At 36.0% G+C, this 12,431-nt stretch overlaps 1 protein-coding gene across 2 annotated transcripts in view; it reads right to left on the reverse strand.

The window, feature by feature from the left end:
- The window catches only part of CWC27 (CWC27 spliceosome-associated protein homolog (S. cerevisiae)), a 270,245-nt gene that overhangs the window by 37,569 nt on the left and 220,245 nt on the right, over positions 1-12,431 (reverse strand). Inside the window, exons 12-13 of one of the 2 annotated variants that reach the window (XM_011930126.1) lie at positions 6,845-6,954; positions 1,395-1,498 (exon numbers count right to left, since the gene is read on the reverse strand). In XM_011930126.1, the coding sequence (XP_011785516.1) occupies positions 1,395-1,498; positions 6,845-6,954 (214 nt within the window). The remainder of the gene's footprint in view (positions 1-1,394; positions 1,499-6,844; positions 6,955-12,431) is intronic. The other variant, XM_011930127.1, reaches the window with a different exon arrangement.

Below are 12,431 nucleotides of genomic sequence, written 5' to 3' on the forward strand. Positions count from 1 at the left end.
CCCTTACCCCACACCCCCCGAAAAAAAACAAGAACCCAAAACAAAACTAAACCTGTCCAGTCATATAAAACAAAAAGTTCTACACAATGTGCATTTATCTCTATGGGTCAATCAACATCCACTGAGCCTTTGCCTTTGGCACCAAACTATGGATCTGTCTTCAAGCAACTTTGAATTTTGGTATAAACAAATCTATATAAGTAATAGAAACCTATTAAAAGATATCCAGGATCTTACAAAAACTGGCATGGTAACCCGCATCATATGAAAACTATAAATTAATTGAGAAATAGACAAGTGCTTTCAGGGTCCTAGGTTAGATAGGATTCATTCCATTCAAATCATCATGCCCTCAGCCCTTTTGATTAAAGTTATATACAGTTGTAGAGTCTTACGTGTTTGAATGTTTTCTTAATTTAAGTGTTTTTATGTCTTTTTAAATGTGTGTTCCAGCCCTCCTTCCTCCACCCTCTAGATTTGTGAGTGCTCAACAAATCTTGCTGACTGGTTTCCTGGAGGATGGGAATGTTGAACAGAGTTTTGAAATAGGAGAGATGCTGTTTGGCAGAGAGAACTGAGGCTATGATTCTGGGTTGGGGTAATGGCACATGTGATGGTTCAGAGGCTCCAGAGGGTGAGTCATGTGTAGGGGGTGATACATTGGCTTGCTTGCAGCAATGTGGCTGAGCCAGGGTGTAGTGGGAGGTGGAGGCAGTTAGGTGTGGGGAGGCCTAATATACTGCATGCGAAGTCAACTTGAGGACAGAGGGGTGTGATAAAGAAAAACACAATTTTTATCCCCCCCTTTTTTTTTTTTGCCAGTATAGGATAAAGTTCTAAGCAAAGGACATGTACATGTCATTACTTTATTTCTTATCAGTGTCTTAAAAAGCTGAAAAATATCCAAAGATAAAAATAAAATTAACTTGTATGAGTTGCTAGGATCCTGTAGATCATAACTTTGAAGAGGAAATTAGTAGGATTATGAAATAGATTACTGAGTCCTAAAATGTTTGTGGGAAAATGTAAGAAATTATTGATTTATTATCTTCTAAGGTTGTTTTTGAGTTGTTTAACGTGAGTCTCATCTTTTCCACAATATTAGAAAGTTACTTAGAGCTGGGATAGTGTCATATATTTCTTGTGCATTTTTTTACTGGCCAGCCCAATGCTGGACACATCAAGTGCTCAATAAACGCTTGTTTCTTCAGTGCTTGGTGCGTTTATTTATGTTACTTTATATTGAACTGAAATAAAGTCAAAAGTTGCCAAGGTCCTATAATGGTGATAGTAAAGTCTGAAAACAAAAGGATGATATAGTGGAAATGTACCAGTAGGGTCTCTGCTCTGAGCCTACTTGTTCATGGTTAATATACAAAAATCAAAGCCCTTACCATCCTTCATCATCTTCTACTTCTGTTTCAGGAATGTCATTTTCAGGCGTTTCAGCAATTGCTTGAGTAAGTTTAGATTTAAACTGGTTCAGCAGTGCAAGGGTCTGAAATAACAATTAGACTGCTAAGTTTTCTGATAAAGATAAATGTAATTTTAAAAGAGATGCTTAAGTTTGTTAGAAAAGGAAATATCCTACTTGGATGTAAAACAAAATGTTTGATTTTGAACAAAAAGAACAAAACTACCTTTAGGCTGCAATAGTGACATTAATAAACCTTGACATTAATAAACCTTGACAGTTTGGATTTGCACTCACATTTCCCCTCAGAGTTAGGTGACTATTTTCTGATTTGGGAAACAAAAGTTTGCTTATGTAGAAGACAGAAGACCCAACTTTTAAAAATACATATTTGGCCTGGTGCATTGGTTCATGTCCCAGCACTCTGGGAAGCCAAAGTGGGAGGATCTTTTGAGCCCAAGAGTTCAAGACCTCAAGACCAGTAGGGGTAATGTAGTGAAACTCCATCACTACAAAATGGAAAGAAAAAAAGTCAGATGTGGTGGTGTGCATCTGTAGTCCCAGTTACTCTGAAGCCTGAGGCAGGAGGATCCCTCGAGTCTAGGAGTTTCAGGCTGTAGTGACCTATGATTGTGCCACTGCACTCCAGCATGGGTAACAGAGTAAGACTCTGTCTCTAAATAAATACATAAAATAAAATAAAATAAAACATTTATGCTCATTTATAGTTAAGGTTTTAGTGTCTATAAGAAAGAAAGGTAATTCATTAAGTTATGTGAAATCAAAAATAAAAAAACAAATAGTATTGTTTATTTGACAAATTTCCAAAAATATAAAAATATTGATATTGAGAAGGTAGAATGAACATATTAACTGTTGGAAAATGGGTAAATTGGAATATCTTTAGAAAGCTGTTGATATGTATTGGAAACTTTAAGATGATCATTCCCCTTGACTGAGTAATTCCAATCCTGGGATGATAGAAAAATAATGTGAAACAGAGAAAATGGCTTAAGCACAAGATGTGCACTGCAGCATTATTCATATAAATGGAAAAATGAAAACCTATTAAATGTCTATCAATGAGAAACTAGATAAATTTAGTAGAAAGCAATAAATATGCTATTTAAAAATTTTATTTTTATTCCTTATTTTTATTTTTTTGAGACAGCGTCTTGCTGTGAGGCCCAGGCTGGAGCGATCTTGGTGCGATCTTGGCTCACTGCAACCTCCGTCGCCCAGGTTCAAGTGATTCTCCTGCCCCAGACTCCTGAGTAGCTGGGACTACAGGCACTTGCCACCATGCCCAGCTAATTTTTTGTATTTTTAGTAGAGATGCGGTTTCATCATATTGGCCAGGCTGGTCTCCAACTCCTGACCTCAAGTGATCCACACGCCTCAGCCTCCCAAAGTGTTGCGATTTCAAGTGTGAGCCATCGTGCCCGGCCTAAATATGCTATTGTTATTAAAAATTATAAATATGCTATTGTTATTAAAAATTATATACATGAAACATTGCATTCTATTGTTAAGTGAAAGATGAACACAAATATTGTGTTGAGTATATTTTTTTAAAAATGTATGTGTATAGGGGGAACATTACTGTGAATTCTTGTTTGCCTCCTATGTGCTCCATGAGCAAGAAGAAGCAAGTGGCTATAAATATGTAATCACACTATCTCCTGGATCTTAACAGTCTACTCCAGAATTTGAGCAGACAACAGAAGCTAGAAAAAGGTTTTTCTACTTAACAGATTTACAGAGTACATCATTGTGAAATGGGATAAAATACTACCTGTCCGAGAAATCAAGGGCCTAATCAAGATTTTGGTATGTTGAATTCAATATAGAAATCCTCACATTTTGTAAGGCAAAAGATGTGTGACAGTTCAACATGTGAATAACTGGTATATTAAAGAGTCACAATATATTCCTAAGCTCCAGAATTTATCTAGAGAGTATCAATAAGATAACAGTTCATGAAAAAGTTAAGTAGGTCTGGGCAGTCTAGAACCCAAGCTTAATAAAGACAAATGGTGCCAAAATAACTGCAAGAAAAAGGTGGTTGGTTATTGCTTAAAAAAATGATAGTAAAAAGCATCTTCTACTTTTCTGCAAAATTTAATGCCCACATAGACAACAGCTAAAAATACATACATTATCATAGTTACTGAATGAGATGAGTTTTGGGGAAAATTTATAAGTTCCTATAGAATATCATTATAGGCATTCTGAGGGCTGCCGAGTATGTTAGCATTTAGATATTTTATATGTTTTTAGAGATTATAGAATTAAGCTCTTCAAACAATGTTAACAGATAAAGCATCCCTTGTTTTAAAAACTTAATTAAAAATACTCCATTGTTTACTCTTATTGTATTTGCTTATTAATAAGAAAACAGATTATTGTAAAAATATTGAAAAATAGAAGTAAAATAACTATTGTCCCACCACTCAGAATAACCACTGTTAACATTTTGGTAAATATACTTCAAGGTAATATGTGTGTGTATGTGTTTATATATCTGTATCTATATCTACTATTGCATAAATATATCTCTCCATATGCCTATCTCCATATCTATCTATTTAATCTATATGATATGGTTTGGCTGTGTCGCCACCCAAATTTCAACTTGAATTGTATCTCCCAGAATTCTCATGTGTTATGGGAGGGACCCAGTGGGAGGTAACTGAATCATGGGGGCCTGTCTTTCCCATGCTATTCTCGTGATAGTGAATAAGTCTCACAATATCTGATGGGTTTATAAGGGGTTTCCACCTTTTCTTCTTCCTCATTCTCTCTTGCCACTGCCATGTAAAAACTGCCTTTCACCCTCTGCCATGATTGTGAGACCTCCTCAGCCAGGTGGAACTGTAAGTCATTTAAACCTCCTTTTCTTCCCAGTTTTGGTTATGTCTTTATCACCAGTGTGAAAATGGACTAATACACCATCGCTTAAAAGTAAACGGTATCTTTTTTTTTTAAGAGATAGAGTCTCACTCTGTCACCCAGGCTGGAGTGCAGTGGTGCAATTGTGGCTCACTAGAGCATCAACCTACTGGGCTCAAGCGATCCTCCTGCCTCAGCCTCCCAAGTAGCTGGGACCACAGATGCACACCACCATGCCCAATTATTATTTTTTTTTTTTCTGTAGAGATGGGGGTCTCCCTAGGTTGCCTAGGCTGGTCTCAAACTCCTGGGCTCAAGGGATCCTCTCATCTTGGTCTCCCAAAGTCCTGGGATTACAAGAGTGAGTCACTATGCCTGGCCCTTACTAATTTTTAATGATGGACGTTTGCATACTTGGAAATGTCTTTTTTAAAAGCACAAAGAAAAATGAAAACAAAAAAGACTTCTAAGTGGAATGAAATTTTAAAACTTCCTAGAAAATTATACTAGACCTGGATCTTTCTCCCCGAGTTACAAGTGGCAAGGCAGTTTGTTTTTAGAGCCAATTATTGAGCTACTGGCATTTGCTCAAAGAGGGGAGACTGTGGCAAACAAAAAACATCCACTTGGCTATTTTTAGCTTCTTCTGTATTTAAGATTAGACTTTCTCCTGCTGTATTACAAAGGCAAGAGAAGATACTGGGCAGAAAAAAAATCACAAAAATAATGGGACACATTTGTTATAGTGTGAAGAAGATAGGATTTGCATGGAGGCATTTTGATTGGCATCTGCAGGGGAATTATTCAGTTATGGCTTTTCCTGAGGAATGAATGGCCAACTACTTCCAGGAAGGCTCTTTCAGCACAGTGAGAGCCTTCCCAGAATGTAGAAGCTATGCTGAAGGGGCCCAATCTTGGCACACTCTGTTTATGCATATCTAACACAAGAGTCTCCCAGCTGGGCCCTGTGCCTTTGGTCCTGTCCTATATCCAGTCTAATCTCCATACTGCAGCCCAGTTGGAGAGATCTTCCCAAAATGAAAGTGAGATCATATCACTTCCTTCTGTCAATAGTTCCCCATGGCCTTTAGGATAAATTCTAAACTACTTAACATGGTTTGAAAATACCTTGTACGAACTTACTTTTGCTTACCTCTTCAGCTTCATCTTTCTCCTTCTCTTATAGTTTATGTTACAGTCATATTTAATATCTTTTAGTTCTTTGCTAAGAGGTCAAAGACTTTTCATGTATGCATTGTTCCTTTTGTCCAGCCATACCCTGCCTCCACCTGGCGGTCTCCTATACAACCTTCTAAGTTCAGCTGACAAATCATTTCCTTAGGAAGGCCTTCCCAGATTCTTAAGCCATGTTAGGCCCCTCTGTTATTCATCTACATGGCTTCCTGTACCTACCGTTTCATAATGATCACCCCCTTTCACTGGTGTTACTTATTTAACTAGTTGTTTTCCCTGATAGATCAGAGAGAGCAGGGATATGTTCATGTGTTTACTGCCAAATACAGTGATTAGTACATGGCAGGTTCTTAATCATTATTTGCTACAAGGGATTGGGTGGGGGGGAAGGAATGAATGAGTCATCCTTAGTATCTCTGGTAGTATAGTCACTATGGTTGCTATTTAGAAGACTTTGTGATTTCATGAAAACAAGTTAATAATGTACTTTTTCTTAATGAAATTAAGAAATTATCCAGACAGGTTTGGGCTTTTTAATTTACTTTTATTTTGCCTGTTTCATTTATACAACTAAAATGGCGTGTCCATATATATATAAGGCAGTTTGTTTATATCCATATATATTAATATATATGTCTATGTACATACATAGACATATATATGGCATGGCAGCACCAAAAATAAATGATTTCAGTCTGTTCTCTAACTTTTCAACATGAAGGGCTGCTTCAGAGATTTGTTTTATCAAGTGTCAAGTACTGCATGGCACATAGTGCTGACTCCCAAATTGTTGAGCTAGCTTCCTACCTCTTTTCATTCTTGATTTCTGACAACTTCTTAATATTACTACCTAAAGATTCAGGAATTACTTGTAACAAACACACTTTTATTACAATAGAAGTCAGCTAGTAGACCAAATGACTTATTTCCAGACAGTGTACAATTTCAAGCTAGGCTGACGAGTCAGCATGTGAGATGTCGGGCTGGAAGAGACTCTCTCATCATTTATAATCACCACTTCTTCATTTCACAATATTCACTACACAGAGGTTCCACCTGGGTTTCTGAAGATATGTGGCTTTATGAGGTTCCTGTGCTTACTGTGGGAGTACCAAGTTGAAACGTGGAAGTTCCAGGCTTTTTCACCACCAATGTCTGGAAAGAACTCCAGAGTTTGAATCTTTATGTGAATGGCCAATGTTCACCCTTATATAAATATATTCTTTTTCATTTTTAAGAGGTAGTGCTTCTCCTGATAGATAATCAAATTAGACTTCATTTAGAAACACTTAAAAACAATAAAAAGACAATAAGTTCTGTATCGATTTGGGTTTTTGAAGTTACCTGATCTTCCCGGGAAGTTCCCTTCTTTGACTGTTGCTTCCTCAAAGCTTCATACTTTTGCTTTTCTCTTCTGTATTCGGCAACAGCACCATCTGGAGTGGCTTCTTCCTCTAAAGAATAGTAGAATATTTTTAGAATAAGCAGTAAAATAGCTCTGTGGATTCATAGCAACGTTTATGCTCCTTTTGCTGAAGAGGAGGTTGGCACTTGGGCTTGGTTTTTCGCCATTTAATTTCAAAAGAAAACCTTTTGTTACACCAGCTCTGTAACTACTTCCTAAATTAGAACATGACTGATATTAATTTATGAGCTGATTTTATACATATATTTACTATACACTGCACTATTGTAATTGTTCTTCTCACATGTCCTTATTTAAGTTGATTATAAAATCGTCTATCTCGCTTTTAAAATAATTAAGGTTTTCCTAAAATTCAGTAATATCATTTTACATTGTTTCCTTGCGTTAGAAGATACAACCTTTCAAATATTGGTTGATATTCCAATTACCTGCAACTTTTGTTCCCCAGTTATAACAATAACAATCTTCAATTTAATGGCATCACAGAAAATAAATACATCTAACAAATAACAGTTAGCAAAAGCAGACAAAACAGTTAAAGAAGGTATTAGAAATTAGAAAACAAATCTATGGGTTTGATCCTGCAATAATTCTATGTGAAGATTAATTAACATCTGGGTTCATAAAACACAGTGTTCCCTCAAAAACAAACAAGCCAACAAACCCAACTAGTAACATGTTATAATACCTTACATGTATAAATATCAATGAAAATTTGTGACTAAAACACACACACACACACACACACGCACGCACACACACTCTCTTCTCTTTGGCTGGAAGACAAATGATAAGCCAGATGTAATCAACAATGCTAGTAATCTTTCTACCAAAGCTTTAGTGTGTTGGTTGTCTCTTTGTTACCTAGCTTGAGGATCATCATGAATATGCAATATATTAACAATCAGTCATTTTTGCTCAAGAGATTTTCTGTTCCAAAAAGAAAATTTTAACTAAGAAACAAGTTGTCTTTTTGTGGTTACCTAATATGATTTTGGTAGAACTTGGAAGGACAGTCTGGTTTCAAAACTGACAGCTGCAAACATTAAAAACTGAACACATTAAGGAAAAATGAACCATTAAATATAGAAATACTATCTGAGGCACACATGCCTAGTAAACACTAGTGAAAAGAGTATGCCATCACAATTGGTATACATGAAGTGATTCTTATAGTAGGTTTAAAAATTACTTTCGGCAGGGCACGGTGGCTCACGCCTGTAATCCCAGCACTTTGGGAGGCCGAGGCGGGCGGATCACGAGGTCAGGAAATCGAGACCATCCTGGCTAGCACGGTGAAACCCCGTCTCTACCAAAAAACAAACAAACAAACAAAATTAGTTGGGCTTGGTGGCAGGCGCCTGTAGTCCCAGCTACTCGGGAGGCTGAGGCAGGAGAATGGCGTGAACCCGGGAGGCGGAGCTTGCAGTGAGTCGAGATGGCACCACTGCATTCCAGCCTGGGCGACAGAGTGAGACTCCATCTCAAAAATAAAAAGAAAATTACTATCATATTTTTCTAATGAATTGCATCTTTGAATACCTCTCTTCTTCTTATCCTACAGCAGTTAGATTTGCATTGTCCTGGGATAAAGAGCAAGCACTTTAAGATGACTTAGAATCCCTACATGAGGCAGTTAATGCCTTCCTTTCCAGTTACGTCTCTCACAACTCCTTTCCGCATCCACCTTGGTGTGCTTTCATTTGGATGATAACTAGTATTCTTAAACCCTGCTCTCTTGACCAACCATCCACCTTTGCACATGCTTTTCTTCCTTCAGGGATACTGTAAACACTTCATCTCTCCATTCTTGTTAATTCTCCTTGCTTAATTCCGCCTCCTCCTTTAGGTCTCAGCTTGGTTGGCACTTCAGGGAGCCTTTTCTGATTCCATTATTGAAGTCTGGTTTAGATGTCTCTCCTTTGAGCTTTCAAAGGACCCTTTAGCACTTATCACACTTTATGGCGATTTCCTGTTTATTCTTCTTTAAACTCACTAGACATTAAACTCCTTGAGGACAAATCATATTTCCCCAGCACTTAGGACAGTGCTTGGCAAGGGACTCAATAAATAGTCAAATAAATGAAGTAATAATGTAATTGGAGAAGGGGAAAATAAGAAGGTGTAGGCCAATTTGCCCTCTTCCCCTCGCAAGCCTCACAGTTATAGTTCGCATTTGTCATGCACCTGGAATCTCCTGTTCCACTGCATTTAGGAAGTCAATAATTATTTTCTGCCACTTCCTAGGGCAGAAGTTTGTAAAATTCTAAGGAAATTGTGATGGGTATCCATAGAACTATTTAACGTTTTTATGGTTAAAAAAATGCAAAAGAGAAAGGACAAGTTCTTTGCTTACATTTTCAGCTAAAAAAGATTGAAAACCTTTATTTGTGGTAAGAATTTTGCAATAAACAGAAAGGATATAGGTGAATTCTGCTATCTCATGTCATAGGTAAGTTAACCTTACAACCTTCAAAACAGATTTAGCATTGCTTATTTTAATGTGTTTCACACACATCTTCTTGAACATGGTCCCTTTTAGCAAGGACCAACCATTTGATTTCACTTATTAGGAATGTGCAGGAAGTAGGAAAATGTTTAAAAAGTGCTATAAAGAAGCCTTAAAAATCAATTTTAAAAAGTCAAGGATAGGTACATTTAAGTACATAATAAAGCATGGAAATTCTGTAGCTATGTTGTTTATAATACTAAATGGCTTTTTAATAACTTAGAAATAGTAGTCACCTCATTTAGGAAACTAAATGCATGAAATGATAGAATTTTTAAAAACAGCTGTATTGAGGTAGGCATTCCATATAGTAAAATTCACTAATTTTGTATATAAAATGTGATGACTTTTGGTATTGTATAGAACTTCCACTGCAATCAAGATCGAAAAGTTCCACATACCCTACAAAGTGTCCAAATGTCTCTTGCAGTCGGTTTTCTTCTGGCAACAAGGCATCAGCGATCTGCTTTCTGGCACCACATTTTTGCCATTACTAGAAACTCATACAAATGGGATCACACAGTATGTAATTTTTAATGTCTGGCTTATTTTGGTGAGCAACTATTGTTGAGATTCATCTATGTTCCTCTGCATAACTGAATGGTATTTCATAGCATGGATGTACTCTAATTTGTTTATTTTGAGTTGCTTACCATTTTTGGCTACTATAAATAATGCCTCTTTAAACATTTACACACACAAGTTTGTTTGTGGACATATATTTTCATTTCTCAGGGGTAAATACCTAAGAGTGTGATTGCTGAGTCAAGTGCTAAGAGTATGCTTAATTTCATATGATACTGCCATACTGTTGTACAAATGGCTGCACCATTTTGGCTGCGTCATTCCTGTCACAATGTAGGAGAGTTTGAGTTGCTCCACATCTCCAAATATATCTGGTATTGTCATTTAACTGAGTATTTTAGAGAGTGTGAAATAGTATCTTGTGGTATTTTTCTGACAAGTGATATTACATTTTGTATGTGCTTATTGGCCATTTATGTATCTTCTTTTGTGAACTGTTTATTCAAATCTTCTGTTAATTTTTTTGTCTTATTAATGAGTCGTAAGAGTTTTCTTGTATATTCTGGATACAAGTCCTTTGTCAAATATATATTCTGTAAATTACTTATCTCAGTCTGATTTCTCTTTTCATTTTCTTAAGCGTATTTTTCAGAGAGCAAAAGTTAAAATTAGATAAACAGCATTTTATCAATATTTAAATTTCATACATCACACTTCTTGTGTCTTATCTAAAAAATTCTCATTTGCTTCATGGTCTCAAAAGTTTTTTCTAATGCTTTCTCTTAGTAGTATAAAATTTTAGTTTTTCTGTTAAGGTATATAATTTATTTCCAGTTGATTTTTATGTATGGTGTAAGGTAAGGGTTGAGATTTTTTTTTTCTATACAGACATCAATTGTTCCAACATTATATGTTAAAAAGGCTTTCTTACCTCCAGTGAACGACCTTGGCACCTTTGTTGAAAATCAATGGACCATATATATGTATGTCTATTTCTATACACTCTCTTCTGTTCCATTAATCTATGTCTCTCCTTGTGCCAGTAGTATACTGTCTTGATTACTGCAGGTTTATAGTAAGTCTTGAATCAGTTAGTGTAAGCCTTCTAACTTTGTCTTCTTTTTCACAACTTTTTGGTGATTTTTGTTCCTTTGCCTTTCCACATAAATTTTAAAATCAGCTTGACAATTTCTTCAAATAAGTCAGCTAGGATTTTGACAGTAGCTGCATTGAATGTATAAATTAATTTGGGGAGAACTGCAATCTTAACAATAGTGAATCTATCAAAGTTTTTACTGACTTAACCTGCCATGTTCAGGTCTGTAAATACATCCTTTTGGTTCCAACCATCATGTACAGTCATGGTGCTGGTGTGAGATACGAGTGAGGAGTGGCTATTTACTATCATCTTTGTGACTATCTCAGGATTAGTATTTCAGAAATAGGAATGTTTTGAAACAAGTATAGGAATTGTAAAAATGACTGGCTGATATGCTAGAAGAAATAACATGAAATAGCAAATATAAATAAGCAATTTTCATAGAATGGGGAGCAAACAGCAGTACCTCTCTTCCACCAAAATATCTTGGGAATTTAACAAAAAAGAAGCTACACACAATGTAATTAATTCTCATATCAAGACTCACTGAACAAACCAATAAACAACTTCCAATCCAGAAAGGTTAGTTGGTCAAAAAGTATTTTTAAAACAAACAAAATTTTTATTATGGAAAAATTTCAACACAAATATAGAGAGAATAGTATAATGAAGTCTCTTTAGTCATCACCTATTATCAATAGCATCAACTTACGGACAATCTTATTTAACTCACAAGATATTCTTAAGATGTTAAAACTAGCACTCAGACAGTAACCTAAAGCACACGCATTTCCTCTCGTAGGTAAAAAAGAAAGAATGTGTGCTCTTAGTTTCCATTACAGGAAGTACCAGTGGGCATGGCATCTTTAGAGCACAGACTTTGAAGTGAGACTGATCTGAATCCTGGTTCCACGATTTACTATATGTGTGAGATAGGGATACGCTATGTCATCTTTTTGTGCCTCCGTTTCTTCAGCTATAAACTGGGGATGATAATATCTATCTCATTTGCTGTTGTGAGGATTAAATAAAATACTATCTGACACGTGGCAAACACCTAACAAACTATTATTACTATCTCATTCAGATTAAATTATGAAAGTACCAAAATACATACTCACACCGACTGTACAATTATGTGCTAGCTCTGTATGTTTTTCTTTGTTATAACTGATAAGCTTTCAAAGGACATCATAGACTCTTGCACAAGTCAAGCTTGTTTTTCTTTCTCTTTCCCTCTCCATACAAATACATTTCTTTCATATTATGGAATTTTTTACATTGACGGAGGGGAAAAAAAAGGGAAACTATTTTTTTTTTTTGCTAGATTATGAAGCTATACACATTCTAAAAGTGGTTATAAGGATTTTCC

Source organism: Colobus angolensis, unplaced genomic scaffold (assembly GCF_000951035.1).
Source record: "Colobus angolensis palliatus isolate OR3802 unplaced genomic scaffold, Cang.pa_1.0 Scaffold84, whole genome shotgun sequence".
In the NCBI taxonomy this organism is placed as follows: domain Eukaryota; kingdom Metazoa; phylum Chordata; class Mammalia; order Primates; family Cercopithecidae; genus Colobus; species Colobus angolensis.